This window comes from Aquarana catesbeiana, linkage group LG03 (genome assembly GCF_042186555.1).
Source record: "Aquarana catesbeiana isolate 2022-GZ linkage group LG03, ASM4218655v1, whole genome shotgun sequence".
In the NCBI taxonomy this organism is placed as follows: domain Eukaryota; kingdom Metazoa; phylum Chordata; class Amphibia; order Anura; family Ranidae; genus Aquarana; species Aquarana catesbeiana.
The window spans coordinates 18175496-18194756 of record NC_133326.1 but is presented as its reverse complement, the minus strand read 5'-3'; the positions used below and the strand labels follow the sequence as shown (position 1 = coordinate 18194756).

Below are 19261 nucleotides of genomic sequence, written 5' to 3'. Positions count from 1 at the left end.
ATATTTTTTCTTCCACATGTTTCTTTATAGGTTTAAAGAAGTCTGAATATAGAAAAAAAATTCAGGGTGAAACTCCGCTTTAAGTTCAGAGTCCTAATAGGCTTGATAATATAAAGCCGCTATGCTGCATGCCCAAAGTGGCAAAAGGGTTGCAAGATACACTGCATGGAGTATAATGATAATAATTCTTATCAACTGTTGAAATACAATGCAGAAATACGCATGTGACCTGTCCAGCTAAGGTATTTTAACTTCTGTCCGGCTGGGCTTATTTATGTCCAGTAGTTATGGTGTCAGTCTAGCAAAGATAAATAAGAATATTGTCAAACCATTATTTTCCTGAAGGATGCTGTATTGGTATAACCAATCAGCGTCTAGTCTTGGGTTGACTGAACTTGGGCCTGCAGCACCTGTCCAGCAGCCCATGCAGTACCAGGACAGCTCTGTCTGGTGCCCAGGGAGAATAAGAATGTGGAATTGCACCCCCTCCTCCACTGTTAAGGCATCCCGTAGAAAAGGGTTTTACTGCCTTCTTGGCCCCCTTGCTCCGCTGTGCCCAAGGCAGCTGCCCGTCCTGCCCACCCCTTGTCCCGGCCCTAAGCCCCTATCACCTGTTCACCAGCAAATGTACCTCAATATTGGAATCAGTCAGACTGTGTGTTGGACAGATGTACAGACCATAGAAGTTTGGTGCCTGGTTGTATATAGAGTTGCCACCTCATCCTTTTAAACCCGAACACCTTTGAATTACACAGGTTCTGAGGCTAATTAAATGCAGATAAGGCACCAAGCGAGTTTAATTACCACTTTAACCACTTCAGCCCCGGAAGGATTTAGCCCCTTCCTGACCAGAGCACTTTTTCCAATTTGGCACTGCGTCGCTTTAACTGCTAATTGCGCGGTCATGCAATGCTGTACCCAAACTAAATTTGCGTCCTTTTCTTCCCACAAATAGAGCTTTCTTTTGATGGTATTTGATCACCTCTGCCGTTTTTATTTTTTGCGCTATACACGGAAAAAGACCGAAAATTTTGAAAAAAAATGATATTTTCTACTTTTTGTTCTAAAAAAAATCCAATAAACTCAATTTTAGTCATACATTTAGGCCAAAATGTATTTGGCCACATGTCTTTGGTAAAAAAAATGTCAATAAGCGTATATTTATTGGTTTGCGCAAACGTTATAGCGCCTACAAACTAGGGTACATTTTCTGGAATTCACACAGCCTTTAATTTATGACTGCCTATGTCGTTTCTTGAGGTGCTAAAATGGCAGGGCAGTACAAAACCCCCACAAATTACCCCATTTTGGAAAGTAGACACCCCAAGGAAATTGCTGAGAGGCATGTTGAGCCCATTGAATATTCTTTTTTTTTTTTGTCCCAAGTGATTGAATAATGACAAAAAAAAAAAAAAAATTACAAAAAGTTGTCACTAAATGATATATTGCTCACACAGGCCATGGGCATATGTGGAATTGCACCCCAAAATACATTTAGCTGCTTCTCCTGAGTACGGGGATACCACATGTGTGGGAATTTTTGGGAGCCTAGCCGCATACGGGGCCCCGAAAACCAATCACTGCCTTCAGGATTTCTAAGGGCGTACATTTTTGATTTTACTCCTCACTACCTATCACAGTTTTGAAGGCCATAAAATGCCCAGATGGCACAAACCCCCCCCCCCCAAATGACCCCATTTTGGAAAGTAGACACCCAAAGCTATTTGCTGAGAGGCATGTTGAGTCCATGGAATATTTTATATTTTGATACAAGTTGCGGGAAAGTGACAATTTATTTATTTATTTTTTGCACAAAGTTGTCACTAAATGATATATTGCTCACACAGGTCATGCATATGTGGAATTGCACCCTAAAATACATTCTGCTGCTTCTCTTGAGTACGGGAATACCACATGTGTGGGACTTTTTAGGAGCCTAGCCGCGTACGGGGCCCCGAAAACCAATCACCGCCTTCAGGATTTCTAAGGGTGTACATTTTTGATTTCACTCTTCACTGCCTATCACAGTTTCGGAGGTCATGGAATGCCCAGGTGGCACAAACCCCCCCCAAATGACCCCATTTTGGAAAGTAGACACCCCAAGCTATTTGCTGAGAGGCATGGTGAGTATTTTGCAGCTCTCATTTGTTTTTGAAAATGAAGAAAGACAAAAAAAAAATTTTTTTTTTTTCTTTTTTTAATTTTCAAAACTTTGTGACAAAAAGTAAGGTCTGCAAAATACTCACTATACAGCTCAGCAAATAGCTTTGGTTGTCTACTTTCCAAAATGGGGTCATTTGGGGGGGTTTTGTGCCACCTGGGCATTCCATGGCCTCCGAGACTGTGATAGGCAGTGAAGAGTGAAATCAAAAATTTACGCCCTTAGAAAGCCTGAAGGCGGTGCTTGGTTTTCAGGGTCCCATACGCGGCTAGGCTCCCAAAAAGTCTCACACATGTGGTATCCCCATACTCAGGAGAAGCAACAGAATGTATTTTGGGGTGTAATTTCACATATTCCCATGGCATGTTTGAGCAATATATCATTTAGTGACAACTTTGTGCAAAAAAAAAAAATTTGTCTCTTTCCCGCAACTTGTGTCACAATATAAAATATTCCATGGACTCGACATGCCTCTCAGCAAATAGCTTGGGGTGTCTACTTTCCAAAATGGGGTCATTTGGGGGGGGGTTTGAACTGTCCTGGCATTTTATGCACAACATTTAGAAGCTTATGTCACACATCACCCACTCTTCTAACCACTTGAAGACAAAGCCCTTTCTGACACTTTTTGATTACATGAAAACATTTTTTTTTTTTTGCAAGAAAATTACTTTGAACCCCCACACATTATATATTTTTTTAAAGCAAATGCCCTACAGATTAAAATGGTGGGTGTTTCATTTTTTTTTTTCACACAGTATTTGCGCAGCGATTTTTCAAACGCATTTTTTGGGGAAAAAACACACTTTTTTACATTTTAATGCACTAAAACACACTATATTGCCCAATTGTTTGATGTAATAAAAAAGATGATCTTAGGCCGAGTACATGGATACCAAACATGACATGCTTTACAATTGCGCACAAACGTGCAGTGGCAACAAAATGAATACATTTTTAAAAGCCTTTAAAAGCCTTTACAGGTTACCACTTTAGATTTACAGAGGAGGTCTACTGCTAAAATTACTGCCCTCGATCTGACCTTCGCGGTGACACCTCACATGCATGGTGTAATTGCTGTTTACATTTGACGCCAGACCGACGCTTGCGTTCGCCTTAGCGTGAGAGCAGGGGGGGACAGGGGTGCTTTTTTTTTTTTTTTCCTTTATTATTTTTTTGCTTTTTTATCTTATTTTTAAACTGTTCCTTTCATTTTTTTTTTAATAATTTTTATTGTTATCTCAGGGAATGTAAATATCCCCTATGATAGCAATAGGTAGTGACAGGTACTCTTTTTTGATAAAATTGGGGTCTATTAGACCCTAGATCTCTCCTCTGCCCTCAAAGCATCTGACCACACCAAGATCGGTGTGATAAAATGCTTTCCCAATGGCGCTGTTTACATCCGGCGAAATCATGAAATGCTCGTAGCTTCCGGTTTCTTAGGCCATAGAGATGTTTGGAGCCACTCTGGTCTCTGATCAGCTCTATGGTCAGCTGGCTGAATCACCGGCTGCATTCTCAGGTTCCTTGTTGAGACAGGAGAGCCAGAGAAAAACACGGAAGACGGTGCATTCTCTCCCACTGCTTGTAAAAGCAGTCTAGAGGCTAATTAGCCGCTAGGATTGCTTTTACATGAAAGCCGACCGCTGGCTGAAAAGAATGATACCAAGATGATACCTAAACCTGCAAGCATCATTCTGGTATAACCACTCAAAGTCGTGAATGGTGTACCTGAAGACAAAAAAATGGTTAACAATAAAGCACAGTAAACGGTAAAGTATAAAAAATTGCATACCTGAAAAGCAAACATGATAAAACATAATAACAATAAAACATTGCAGAATAGAATACAGTAAAAAAGAGCAGAACAATAGAGAGAGAATAGAGAGAGAACAATAAAACGACAACTATTATTTTTTATTTTATATTTTTGTTTGTGTTTTTTTTTTTTTTTTTTTTACACTTTTTTTGTAACTGTAACTTTTATAACTCTAAACGGTTCCAGGTTCGGGTCTCTCAAAATGCGATGGCATCTTGGGAGACCCTGTGAAAGTGTGCCTAGTCTGTGCAATGCTGTACCCTACGCTAATACTCAACTAGTGAATGGTAGCGTTCAAAACATTCACCAATGCAAAGACCAGGATTGTCAGGACAGGAGGGACAATAATAGCGGGTGTCACGCCTATATCCGCGCTTGCTGCAGACACAACATCTTTTTTGGGGGGTTCGTTGGGTAGGGGTACTCGGGAGGACATAAAGAAAATGCCTCTCATGCAGCCGACTGCATTTGGTTGGGGATGTGAATGGGGGAAGTACGGGCGCTGCAGAAGTGGTGGGTTCCCAATTAGGATTGGCGAATGCAGCAGGAAGGGCACTATGGGCACGACGGGCTTGTTTGTCTTCTTCTTGGTGGCAGCGGGACACTACTTGTGCTTGCCACCTCACCAGCTTGAACTGCACTTATGGGACTCGCCACGTCACCAAGTGTTACTGCAGTGCTGGTTTGACTACGACCGGGGTGTACTAGGCCGCTGGTGCTTGCCAGTTTACCAAAACGCTACCAAAAAAACTGTTAACGGTCGCAGGGATCAGGCCTGACTCTGCGAACGCTGCAGTTATGTGTTTAGTGTTTTGTAAGTGACAGTGATCGATCGATACTGCACTTGGGTGGGCTGGGCTGGGCCGGGCGGAGAGGCAAAACGCAGGTGCTAGCAGGTATCTGGGCTGATCCCGCTAACACTGCGTTTTTGGGAACCCTAAACTGCTGGGGACGCTAGTATAGATCTGATCGGATCAGATATTGATCCGATCAGATACTATACCACTAAGGGAGGTGTATGCTGCGTGCGTGGGTGTTAGCGGTACTGGCGCTAATCTGACGCTGCCTGGGTAGACGCATATCACCGCCGGGCGATCAGGGGGCTAAACCTTTATTCGGTAATAAACGGCGGGTGCCCTGACACTATAAAAAATAAACGAACTAACCAGCGTCACCCGTAACGGTTATACGGTGATCAGTGGTGAAAGGGTTAACTAGGGGGCAATCAAGGGGTTAAAACATTTATTAGGTAGTATATGGGGGTCCCTGACGCTATAAAACGCTGACGGCGAACCTAAATATTTACGTCCCTGACTAGCGTCACCAGCGACACTAATACAGCGATCAGAAAAATGATCGCTTAGCGACACTGGTGACGGGGGATGATCAAGGGGTTAAAACTTTATTAGGGGGGGTTAGGGGGGTATCCTAGACCTAAAGGGGGCTAATACTCACTGTCCCAACACTGTAACTGTCACAAACTGACACCAATGCAGTAATCAGAAAAAAAAAAAAAAAACCTGCTTGGTGTCAGTTTGTGACGGGGGGGGTGATTGGGGGGGATCAGGGGGGATCGGGGGGGGGGGATCGGGGTGTTTTGTGTGCCTGGCATGTTCTACTGTGTGTGTGTGTTTGGTGCACTCACATTACAGTCTTCTCTCCTCGGCCCGGAACGGAAAATACCGAGCCGAGGAGAGATGACATCATTTCCTCTGCCTCTGTGTACAATACAGAGGCAGGGAAATGATCCCATTGGCTGAGAGCGATCGCGAGGGGGGGGGCCACGAATGGATGGCCTCACCACCGATCGCCGGGGGAGATTTGCCGACCGCCGCAGGCACCGGGGGGGGGGGGGGGGTCCGATCGGACCCCCCACCCGCGGGCAGGCAAGGACGTACATGTAAGTCCTTTTGCCTGCCCGTGCCGCTCTGTCGACGTACATCGTCGTGCGGCGGTTGGCAACTGGTTAATCAGCCACAGAACCTGTGTAATCAATATGTGATCGGGTTTAAAGGGATGAGGTGGCAGCCCTAGGTGCAGGGCTTTTTTTCTCGGAGAATAGGTGCAGGAACTCCCCCCGTCTGGGTCACCCCTTGCCTCCGCCCCCTACCCACCTCTGACCACCGTCCCTTGATTCCACCCCCTACCCACCTACCAGTACTGCCCCTTTTAGAGAATACAGAACCATGTATCGTTTTGTGGTGCTAAATCATTTGTATGGAACATGTTGATGATAAAAAGAAAAGAAGTAAAATAGATCCCCTGCAGCCAGCAACAATAGAATCCCAGCAATAGATCCCCACACACCAATAGACTCCCCCAGCAACAATGGACTCCACCCCAACAACAATAGATTCCCTGCAGCAACAGTGAACCACCCACAACAAAATATCACACCCAGTAATAAAATATCCACCCAAGCAACATTAGACCCCCCCCCCCAGCAGCAACAACAGATCTCCCAGCAGCCAGCATCAAAAGATCCTCCGGCAGCAAGTAAAAATAGACCTCTCCCTCAACAGTAGATCTCTTCCAGCAACATAAGACCCCCCAGCAACAATAGATCCCCCATCAGCAACAATAGACCCTCACACAAAATCAGATCCCCACCAGTGACAATAGATCCCCCTAGCAGCCAACATCAATCGACCCTCCAGCACACCCCACACCCTATGCTATTACATACATTCAGTGCTGGAGGTGCCGGAACTACGTTCCCCCCGCGTTCCCGCTGAAAAAAAGCCCTGCCTAGGTGTATTGGATACGGAGACTCCTATTTGAGTTTGGTCAGGAGGCATCTTCTAGGGATAGACATCATCAGGCACACTTGTACACGGGCAGAGAGAGAGACCCTGAGCTGTCAGTGACTGGGACCTGGCACATACCTGTTCATACATTGCAGACTGGCAGATCAGTGGTCATGCACTAAATCAGACTAATGTATTTTGATTTCCAAGCTTTGATCTTAATCATGGAGACCTTTAAGTCCTGATAAGAAAGAGATTTATTGGGAATTTAAAGTATAACTAAGAGCCCTTGCACACTGGGGCGGGGGGCGGCGTCGGCGGTAAAACGCCGCTATTAATAGCGGCGTTTTACCGTCGGTATGCGGCCGCTAGCGGGGCGGTTTTACCCCCCGCTAGCGGCCGAGAAAGGGTTAAAAACCACCGCAAAGCGCCTCTGTATAGTCGCGCCGTCCCATTGATTTCAATGGGCAGGAGCGGTAAAGGAGCGGTATACACACCGCTCCTTCACCGCTCCGAAGATGCTGCTGGCAGGACTTTTATTACCGTCCTGCCAGCGCATCGCTCCAGTGTGCAAGCCCTCGGGGGCTTTCACACTGGAATGAAAGCAGCGGCACTTTCGGGGCGGTTTGCAGGCGCTATTATTAGCGCAATAGCGCCTGCAAACCGCCCCAGTGTGCAAGGGCTCTTAAGGAAATTTTTTTTTTTTTTTTTACAATTTTGGATAGAATGCAGAGGGATTAGAACACCTGTTGGGTTTTTATTGCTGTGTGCGCCCCTGTTAAGGAGATTCACCCTCTATGTGTCCTGTTTACCATTATCATTAACCACGTCAGCCCCGGAAGGATTTACCCCCTTAATGACCAGGCCCTTTTTTTTGCGATACGGCACTGCGTTATTTTAACTGACAATTGCGTGGTCGTGCGACGTTGTACCCAAAACAAAATTGACTTCCTTTTTTCCCCCCCCACAAATAGAGCTTTCTTTTGTTGGTATTTGATTACCTCTGCGTTTTTTTTTTTTTTTTTTTTTTTTTTTTGCGCTATAAACAAAAAAAGAGCTTCAATGTTGAAAAAAAAACCCAATATTTTTTACTTTTTGCTATAATAAATATATATATATATATTTAAAAAAATGTCTTCATCAGTTTAGGCCAATATGTATTCTTCTACATATTTTTGGTAAAAAAAAAAAATCGCAAAAAAAGGCTGCCAATTTTGGAAAAAAAAAGAACCAATATGTTTTACTTCTATAATACATATCCCAAAAAAAAAAAATAATAATAAAAAAATGTATTCATGAGTTTAGGCCAATATGTATTCTACTATGTATTCCCAGTAAGCGTATATATTGATTGGTTTGCGCAAAAGTTATAGGGGATAGATTTATGGCATTTTTATTTATTTATTTTTTTACTAGTAATAACGGCGATCAGTGATTTTTTTTTTTTAGCAGGACTGCGACATTGCGGCGGACAGATCGGACACCTAACTGACATTTTTGACACTTTTTTGGGAACCAGTGACACTATTACAGTGATCAGTGCTAAAAAATATGCACTGTCACTGTACTAATGACACTGGCAGGGAAGGGGTTTACCATCAGGGGAGATCAAGGAGTTAAATATGTTCCCTGTTTGTGTTTTATAACTGTATGGGGGATGGGCTGCCTGGGGAAACACACAGATCCGTCTTAGTGTCATCCCCTGAGAGAACGGAGATCTGCCTTGTTTACTTCGGCCAGGGCCATCGTTGATATTGATTGGACCCTGGGCAAAAATTTTCTTGGGCCCCCCCCCATGCAATTTTGCTCTCCACCTGCTCTGAGACATACAAAAAAATATCAGCTAGACTTAAAATCAGTTTACTGTATCAGATCAGGCAGCGATTGTGATGGGTTGCCAGAGGTTACAGCATATCATTATAACTAACTGGTTGCTAGAGGTTACAGCACATGATTTCTGCTTGTTGATTGGTTGCTAAAGATTACTGTACAGTAATACTGCTCACTGATTGGTTGCTAGAGGTTACAGCACATCATCTTCTCACTGCAGAGGGACATGATATACATATGAATGCCGCCTTTATTTACATATCAATGCCGCCAGCCTCAGTTATTTACAATAAAATGCTGCCGCTATTTACATATGAATGATGGTTATTTACATGTAAACACAGGGTTTGCAGGTGGGTCATCTGTACACAATAGGGCAGAGCTGGACAGCATTAGTAGCAGCACTTCACACTGAGATATCTGGACACAGCACAGGACTAAAACTTCAAGGGACAAGGGAATTTAAACTGTGGTAGTTGGCAAGTATGAGGCAACTGCTTTGGGCCCCACAACAATGACAGGGCCTAGGGCAGCTGCCCCTTTTGCCCTGCCTTAAAGACGGCATTGACTTCGGCAGATCCCCGTTCTGTCTCTGCTGGGAACGATCGTGGGTGGCTGGCGGACATCGAGTCTGCCGGACCCCACTGACTGGCTCCCCCGCTGGCCAATCAGAGTGTGCGCGCAACCCCAAGAAAGCTAGTGCACGAATCGTCGTACCGGTACGGCGATTTGCGCAGCCGAGCCACCTTGTCGCAGTACATCTGCATACCTCCCAACATTTTGAGATGGGAATGAGGGACACCTACTAGCAAATGTATTTTGGCATTGGACACACCCCCTGCCACACCCCCTTAAAGGAGAATTAGCTAAAAAAAACAAACGGTTAACTAAATACACAAGGGCTTTTTTTTTTTTTACCACTACTATTCCTTTATATTGGCTTTTTAAAATCTACAAATGCAGCAATTTAGAATTTGGATGAAAGGTTTAGCACTGGGAAACACTTTTTGAAAGATAAAATAAATGCATTTTATATACAACTATATGGATCAGAGCAAAATGAGGAACAAATGAGGAGGAATGAGGGACAGAGGGACATTGCTCCAAATCAGGGACAGTTGGGAGCTATGCATCTGCGGCGTGTGGTCGGCAAGTGGTTAAAACTGAATGTAAAAGAAAATCCCAAATTTTGAGTTGTCCCCAGAAAAGTAATAGAGGGGGAATCTTCCAATGGGGACACTAGTCTTGGTTATCTGGGGGTCCCCAAGGAATTCCCTCTATTTGTAGGGATTATCTCTCACTTCCTGTTTGGCTATGGCACAGGAAGTGAAGGGAAATCTCCACAATGGGACACAGATGGCAAAAAAAAAAAAATCTGACAGGGGTTATAACCCTCCCTTACTCTATGCAAAATGTAAAAAAGTTTTAGCCTATAGTTCTATTTTAATGGTACTTGCACCATCTTAGCGCTCCTCTGTGTGTGTGACTGACAGTCTTTTTTTTAACCAGTATGTGCCATTATTTGCACCCCAGCGAGGTCTGGTTTTAGTTTTGTAGTCAGTATAACCATGTAGCACTTAAAAGAGTTAACTGTCTAGTCCTCATCTTGATTTAATAAGTTACACAACAAAGCAGATAATCTCTCTGGAGCGAAATCCTTCCAGACAGAGCTTTTAGCAGGGTGCCTTAAAATAGTGTGCAGGGGGGGGGGCGGTAGGGGCGGTGGGGGTAACTTGGGCCGCGTTCAAATATGAGGCACGGCTTCAATCTGAATGTTTAATGTCTTAAGATGGAAAAAGCTGGGAATATGGAACAGCGGGATACTCGGAGTGCACACTGTTTGCTTTTTTTTTTTTTTCTGCTTGTTTTTAAGGTACAATGTAAGGGAAAACTCTACTCTCCTTTATAAAGAGATAAATATGACATATAATTGTTACATTTTATAACTGTATGCATAAAAATATCCTTTTTGTTCTAATCCTGGCTAATTATTTCAACCGTAATCTGGCCAATATTTTATTTCCCTGTTTAACCACTTAAAGGGGTTGTAAACCTCACAACCCCTTTAAGTGGTTAAGCAACCTTCATGTTTTTCTCATGTTTTTCACCTTAATGCATCCTATTTTACTTACTTGAGCCCTGGAACTTGACCTGGCGGGGACACGCTGTCTCTCTGCCCGGGGTTCTCGGCTGCTGATTGGATAGATTGATAGCAGCGCAGCCATTGGCTCCCGCTGCTGTCAATCAAACCCAATTATGCGAGCGCCGGGGGAGGCGGGGCCGAGTTCTGCATTCGGCCTCTATGGAAGCAAATGCTGGATTCGGGAGCGGGCCCGCAAGGTAACCCCCTCGGGGAAGCGCTTCTCTGAGGGGGTTATTAGATGTGGAGAGGAGCTGCGAGATCCGCCGGGGAACCCCAGAAGAGGAGGTTCGGGGACACTCTGTGCAAAACGAGCTGCACAGTGGAGATAAGTATGATATGTTTGTTATTTTTTTTATTTTTTTTTATTTCACTTTAAGGACCAGAAGGATTTGCCCCCTTAATGACCAGGCCATTTTTTGTGATACGGCACTGCGTCGCTTTAACTGACAGTTGCGCGGTCGTGCGACGCTGTACCCAAACAAAATTGAGGTCCTTTTTTTCCCACAAATAGAGCTTTCTTTTGGTGGTATTTTAATTTTTTTGCGCTATAAACAAAAAAAAGAGTGACAATTTTGAAAGAAAAAAACAATATTTTTTACCTTTTGCCATAATAAATATCCAAAAAAAAAAATTTCTTCATCAGTTTAGGCCAATATGTATTCTTCTACATATTTTTTAAAAAGTTAAAAAAATATTTAAAACATTGCAATAGGCGTATATTGATTGTTATAGCGTCTACAAAATAGGGGATAGATTTATGGCATTTTTATTATTTATTTGTTTTTTACTAGTAATGGCGGCGATCAGCGATTTTTAGCGGGACTGCAATGCGGCGGACAGATCTGACATTTTTGACACTTTTTTGGGACCAGTGACATTTTATACAGAGCTAAAAATAGCCATTGATTACTGTATAAATATCACTGGCAGGGAAGGGGTTAACACTAGGGGGGCGATCAAGGGGTTAAGTGTTCCCTAGGGAGGTGTTTCTAACTGTGGGGGGGGAGGGGGCTGACTGGAGGAGGAGAGAGAGATCGCTGTTCCTGATCACTAGGAACAGCAGATCTCTCTCTACTCCCCTGTCAGAACGGGGATCTGTCTGTTTACATACACAGATCCTTCTGGCTCTCTGAGGAGCGTTCGCGGGTGGCCGGCGGACATCACGGCCGCCGGCCACACGCATCGCTCCTATCGCTCTTAAAGCGGCCGACGTACACCTACGGCGATTCACTCAGCCGTGCCAACCTGCCGCAGTATAATGACGGCGGCTGGTCGGCAAGTGGTTAAAGTAGAACTAAAGGCAAACCTTTTTCTGATGCTTTAATAAGAACTTGGATAGGTAGTGGGTAATGGTAGGATACTCCAATGCCCTACCACTGAACTTTAGCCAAGTCCTTGCACAAGTAAAGGATGGGCTGAACCCCGCAGTAGCAACTTAAGGAGATTAATCTTCCTATTTGGACATCTGAGCAAAGTCCTGTCACCAAGAATTAAATAGACTGAGCTCTTCAGGACATGGGACACAACGTCACCTTTAATCACTAGCCGACCAACGCACAGCGATGTAAGTCGACACAATGGCACGGCTGGGCAAATGGGCTTACAGGTACGTCCCTTTAAATTGCGGCATTGTGGGCACGCGCGCCCGCCGTATGCTCAGTGCCCGCGGGTCCCATGGACTCGATGTCCGCCGGGTGCCCACGATCGTGTCACGAAGCGGAAGAACGGGGAGATGCCTATGTAAACAATGTATTTCCCACTTTCTGCCTAGTGACATGGCAGAGATCTACTGCTTCCTGTGATCGGGAGCAGTGATCGCTGTCATGTCAGTGGTAGCCCACCCCCCCACAGTTAGAATCACTCCCTAGGACACACTTAACCCCTTGATCGCCCCCTAATGTTTAACCCCTTCCCTGCCAGTGTCATTTACACAGTAATCAGTGCATTTTTATAGCACCGATCGCTGTATAAATAACAATGGTCCCAAAATGGTGTCAAAAGTGTCCGATGTGTCCGCCATAATGTCGCAGTCATGATAAAAATCGCAGATCGCCGCCATTTATAATAAAAAAAAACAATAAAAATGCCATAAAACTATCCCCTATTTTGTAGACGCTATAACTTTTGCGTAAACCAATCAATATACGTTTATTGCGATTTTTTTTTTTTTACCAAAAATATGTAGAAGAATACATATCGGCCTAAACTGATGAAGAAATTTGTTTTTTTATATATTTTTTGGGGATATTTATTATAGCAAAAAGTAAAAAATCTTGCTTTTTTTTTTCAAAATTGGCGCTCTTTTTTTGTTTATAGCACAAAAAATAAAAACCGCAGAGGTGATCAAATACCTCAAAAAGAAACCTCTATTTGTGGGGAAAAAAGGACGTCAATTTTGTTTGGGTACAACGTTGCACGACCGCGCAATTGTCAGTTAAAGTGACGCATCGCCGAATCGCAAAAAGTGCTCTGGTCAGGAAGGGGGTAAATCCTTCCTGGGCTGAAGTGGTTAAACCCGGTCTAGCATAAGGCCGGCCATAGACGGTTCGAACCATGTATGGGCAGATTGAATGTACAAAAATTGATCGATCGATCAACTTGCGTCCAACCAGACTGCCGATTTCACTTGCGATTATCGCTAGCGGCTGCTATAGCCACTAGCAATAATCGCTGTCTTCTCCCGGCAGGGGTGGCCGCCCCCCACCCCCATCCCCACCAGGAGAATACAATGTCACCGGCAGGAGGGATTCCCCTGTCAGCACTGTCTGTGTTGATGGGGGAGTCGTGTCGATTTTCTTTCCTGCAACTCGTGGTTGCAATAAAGAAATTCCCACCGTCAATGGCCTGCCTAAGAGGGATGGCAACTGCACACAGTCTCTAGGATCTCTCTCACCAGTCTGTACTCACTAATGTCCTTGGATTATTGGTCGCCTCCTTCCAGACACTTTCACCCCGTGGTACCAAACTAGATTCTCAGACAACAGCCCCTCAGTCAGCTTCAGCATCTCTCAGCAAAACAGGCCTCCAGGTAGCCCAACAGATGCCTCGATAACCAGCAGGCACATGGCAGAATGGCCCAGGAGGCTAACAGCGCCCCTAGGCTGTGATCTCCTCAGGGAAAAAGACCAGGCTGCTCCAAGTTTGAGTATTTATACAGACTCCCAGTCACCATCTGGGCACCTCTCCCCCAGGGATTGGCCAGGGCTGTATGATTATTCAGCTGCGGAATAGGGTGCTACATCTATGGGCCCATCCTGCACTTAAAGTAGTGCCTGCAGCTCTTCCAAAATTGTACTGCAGACAAGCGCATAAGTGTGAACGGGCCCCATAGAACAGAATAAGAAATGGCTTATTGCGCGGTGTTGTTGCGCTTCAGCAAACGTGCAACAAATCGCACAAGTGTGGACGAATGTTAAATGCTCACCAGCAACTGTGAACAACACCGGTTCCTGCGGCAGTTTTTTTATTAGTTGGCTAACTTGTAGAACAGAACTCCAGCCTATCCTGAAAGTCTTGGAAATAAATTGGACAACTTTGTAGCTTTCTGCACATGGCTCCACTCAACAAAGAGAAGCCCGTAGCAAAAGACGCAGGAATAGGTGCAGGACAGAGTAGCAGGACCAGCTTGCCAATTAAGGGTTCAATGGGTGTTTTGAGTTGGTCAGCATAGAGGGGGTGGCCAGAATAGTATGCAGCATAGTTAGGGAGGGTCCAGTGCCCGGTGGTCAGTTGGAGGTCACCGGACGAAGAAACAGCTCACACCCTCCCGCCCTGTTGTCTGTATTATTATATTTGGAACATTTGGCATTTATTGTTGTAAGTTATGGCGGTTGAGATCTTTGGAGGTCTTCTAAAATGAAGACCAGTATGGCATAGTGGGGAACCATCTTGGTATGGGATCCTCGGGAAGATGCCAGTTAACTGAGGTTTAACTGGGTATTTGGATATGGGTATCAGCGTTGGAAGTTGAAGAGTTGGTATTGTCCCCGAGTCGGCCTGCTGCAACCGGGGACCTGGTGTGTCACACTGATACGATATAAATTTGGGGTCTTTTCAGTGCCTTCAAAGATCTACAACATGGTTACGATTGATCTGAAAAAGTATTGTTTGCAAATAATATGTTTATGGTTTATTGTTAATAAAATGGCCGGTACGGCCAAGTTTACTCCAAACGGGTCTGGTTATTTGAGATGGTAAACATAATAGTAGGGTATGTGCAAAGGTATGAGGCCAGCTTGCATCTGTCTTACCAATAGTCATGAAAGATCTTTTAGGTCAGTAATACAGATGGATGTAAGCTGCCACAAAAACCTTACAAATGTCTGATTTGTGTCTTCCGCAGGCTGCTGAATACCTCCGCCTCTTACTTCAGTTCCATGACATGGGATTTCAGCAGGAAGACATCAAGGAAGTTCTCTTAGTTTATGACAATCACAGAGATCGATCCCTAGAGGAACTCATGATGAGAGCACAGTGAAAGCAAAACAAGGTGTAGCCTAAGAGAGGTATACCGGTCACCGGAATAGACTCTATTTTGTATTTCTAGCTCAGAAACCTCTAAAATGGTGTGTTACAAAAAGTTTTAGGCTTAAAATTATAAAGAGATGCATCTAGCTGAACTTGTAGGAGCATTTCCACATCCCAACGATAAACATGGAAAGCATTTGACTACATTCGGATGCACATGGAGAAAAACATGGGTGACCCACAATAGCATATATTCCTACTGTACCATATACATGGTCAAAGAGTGATACCTATGACCAGGGGCGTTGCTAGGTCTACAAAAGATCTGGGGCTAGAGCCCATAGCAGCGTAGTAAAGAAAGTCATACGCTTGGGCGAGCATACACATGTATATACAGTAATATACGTGTGTGTGTGTGTATATATATCCCCAGAGAGCCCCCCACTTACATCAGGGTCCCCAGAGAGCCCCCTTACATCAGGGTCCCCAGAGAGCCTCCTTATATCAGGTTCCCCAGGGAGCCTCCTCCTTACATCAGAGTCCTCAGAGAGCCTCCCCCTTACGTCAGGGTACCCAGAGGGCCCCCCACTTACATCAGGGTTCCCAGAGAGCTCCCATTACATTAGGGTCCTCAGAGAGCCTACCCCTTGCATCAGGGTCCCCAGAGAGCCTCCCCTCCCCTTGGGGACCCCTGCAGAGACTCGGGGCTATTGGCTCCAGATTCGGGGCTATAGCCCCAAAAGCCACCCCCTAGCGATGCCCCTGCCTATGACTACACTGGTGGTCCCATAAAGAACGAAAGAGGTTTGAGACATATATTGCAGCGCGTGGCACCACATCCAATAATGATTGAGCAAAAACAGAAAAAAAAGAAGAAAAAAGAGGAAAACGGACTTTAAAGGTTGCCACTATGATCCCAAATAGGAAAAAGGAATGGTCTTGTACTATGGTTATAAACAAATATATACCGCGCTGTCTCAAAAAAAAAAAAAAAAAACTAAAGCAGCCAGCACAGCAGTGGATAAAGTTGCAAAAATGACAAATAGGGTGAAATGTGCAGCGCTTATGTGATCATATAAACCATGACAAATAATATTAGTACAGAAAACTTGAATAATAAATGATGTGCTCAAAAATACTCCAAGCAGTCCTCTATTATGACATGTGATGTCTATAAACAGAGTAACTGGACGTGTGATGTCCAAAAAAGAAAAAAGTCAGTGACAAGCTTCAGTCATGTGTGATGATAATCCTCAACCACATGTGGATATAATATAGTGACAGTCTTTAACTTCAAATAAGTATGATGTAATAACAGTTAATAGTGGGTCCACCACCAAAGACACCAGAAGCTGCTTACCAGAGGGATTGAACTCAAATAGGTGTACACCTAGTGAGTCAATCAAGCTTTGTGGTATAATATACCAAGGGGATCAGATGCTCTATCCAGATATGACCTCCAGATGGACCTCCGAACAAGTGTAAGGTATGGATGGACTCAGTAGATATAGGCAGTCAGCCCCATAATTAAAAGAAAGAGGAAGGCATATAGTGTAACTCCGTATGGAAATTTTAATACATAAAAAGCAAAGAAAATACACTCACGTGTTAAGCAGTAAAATCAAGCGCTTGTATAAAAGAAGACAGTGGTCTCAGCATATCCTTCCGACGCGTTTCACCCCAGATGATGACTTCTAAGTCGAAACGCGTCGGAAGGATATGCTGAGACCACTGTCTTCTTTTATACAAGCGCTTGATTTTACTGCTTAACACGTGAGTGTATTTTCTTTGCTTTTTATGTATTAAAATTTCCATACGGAGTTACACTATATGCCTTCCTCTTTCTTTTAATTATGGGGCTGACTGCCTATATCTACTGAGTCCATCCATACCTTACACTTGTTCGGAGGTCCATCTGGAGGTCATATCTGGATAGAGCATCTGATCCCCTTGGTATATTATACCACAAAGCTTGATTGACTCACTAGGTGTACACCTATTTGAGTTCAATCCCTCTGGTAAGCAGCTTCTGGTGTCTTTGGTGGTGGACCCACTATTAACTGTTATTACATCATACTTATTTGAAGTTAAAGACTGTCACTATATTATATCCACATGTGGTTGAGGATTATCATCACACATGACTGAAGCTTGTCACTGACTTTTTTCTTTTTTGGACATCACACGTCCAGTTACTCTGTTTATAGACATCACATGTCATAATAGAGGACTGCTTGGAGTATTTTTGAGCACATCATTTATTATTCAAGTTTTCTGTACTAATATTATTTGTCATGGTTTATATGATCACATAAGCGCTGCACATTTCACCCTATTTGTACTATGGTAAAAATATATCATTTATTTAACCACTAGCTGACCAGCGCACGACGATGTACGTCGGCACAATGGCACGGCTGGGCAAATGGGCGTACAGGTGCATCCCTTTTAAATCGCGGCATTGTGGGCGTGCCGCGTGCTCTGTGACCGTGCCCGCGGGTCCCACGGACTCGATGTCCGCTGGGGGGCCCGCGATCGTGACGGGGAGATGCCTTTGTAAACAAGGCATTTCCCCATTCTGCCTAGTGATATGACAGGGATCTACTATTCTCTGTCATCGGGAGCGGTGATTGCTGTCATGTCAGTGGAAGCCCCTCCCCCCCACAGTTAGAACACCTCCCTAGGACACACTTAACCCCTTGATCGCCCCATAGTGTTTAACCCCCTTCCCTGCCATTGTCATTTACACAGTAATCAGTGCATTTTTATAGCACTGATCGCTGTATAAATGACAATGGTCCCAAAATGGTGTCAAAAATGTCCGATGTGTCCGCCATAATGTCACAGTCACGATAAAAATCGCAGATCGCCTCTGTTACTAATAAAAAAAATTAATAATAAAAATGCTATAAATCTATCCCCTATTTTGTAGACCCTATAACTTTTGCGCAATCCAATACAATATACGCTTATTGTGATTTTTTTTTGTACCAAAAATATTTAGAAGAATACATATCGGCCTAAACTGAGAAAAAAAAAGTTTTTTTATATATTTTTTGGGGACATTTATTATAGCAAAAATAAAAAATATTGCTTTTTTTTTTTTTTTTCAAAATTATCGCTCTTTTTTTGTTTATAGCGCAAAAAATAAAAACCGCAGAGGTGATCAAATACCACCAAAAGAAAAGCTCTATTTGTGGGGGAAAAAGGACGTCACTTTTGTTTGGGTGCAACGTCGCACGACCGCGCAATTGTCCGTTAAAGCGACGCAGTGCCGTATCACAAAAAAGTGCTCTGGTCAGGAAGGGGGTAAATCCTTCCGGGGCTGAAGTGGTTAAATCACATTAAAAACACACATGGTAGTAAGAAAAAAATAAATACAAGAACAGGTCTGAAAAAGTACACTCTCTCACTCTCAGTCTCATGCAAGAGAACAGATAAGGAAGCTGAAACAGGGAAATCGGGTGGCCTAGAGACTGGTAAGCCAGCTAGTCCTGGAAGATCCCTTCTGGCTAAAGGCCAAGCATACGAAATTTCAATGCCAATGGATCGCTACGCGTTTCGCCTTTAGCTTTTTCAGGGGATCCTATTGGTACATGATGAAAAAAGGGGGGGGGGAGCATCCATTAAACACAGAGGGGCCCAATCTGTACTGCATTGCACCATCATGGAACAAAAAAATAGCAAGGTGGAGCAAGAAAAGGAGTTCAGAGGATGGTAAAAAAAGCCTATATTGAGGAGCCTGAATCCAGATAAATGGCAGCTTGTGGAATTTATATATACTGGATATTACCACTGGGTAAGGTCTCGAGATCAGTATATGGACACCACCTGTAACAGTTTATCCAACTGATTTCCCCAAGGTGGGAGGGGAATTGGAGGAAATGCTAAGTCCTGTGCAAGATAGATTTATGCTGAAGCGCAGGTCCTGCTCTATGTCAGACGTCCCATTGCCTGTATCCTCTGAGCTCCTTTTCTTGCTCCATAAAATGCCCTTATTTTGTACGCATGTATCAGAAAACACTACGTTTATGTGTATTTTTACATTCAGGCTATGCGTTCATTGTTCTGTACTGTATTTTTCTTTTTCC

General features: G+C 44.0%; 1 protein-coding gene across 1 annotated transcript in view; it reads left to right on the top strand.

Annotated features, from left to right (window-relative positions):
* UBAP1L (ubiquitin associated protein 1 like) overlaps positions 1-16120 on the top strand; it is a 53430-nt gene extending 37310 nt beyond the window's left edge. Inside the window, exon 5 of the mRNA XM_073618342.1 lies at positions 15046-16120. Coding sequence (XP_073474443.1) covers positions 15046-15180 — 135 coding nt within the window. The 3' untranslated portion in view covers positions 15181-16120. The remainder of the gene's footprint in view (positions 1-15045) is intronic.
* Positions 16121-19261: the final 3141 nt, after the last annotated feature.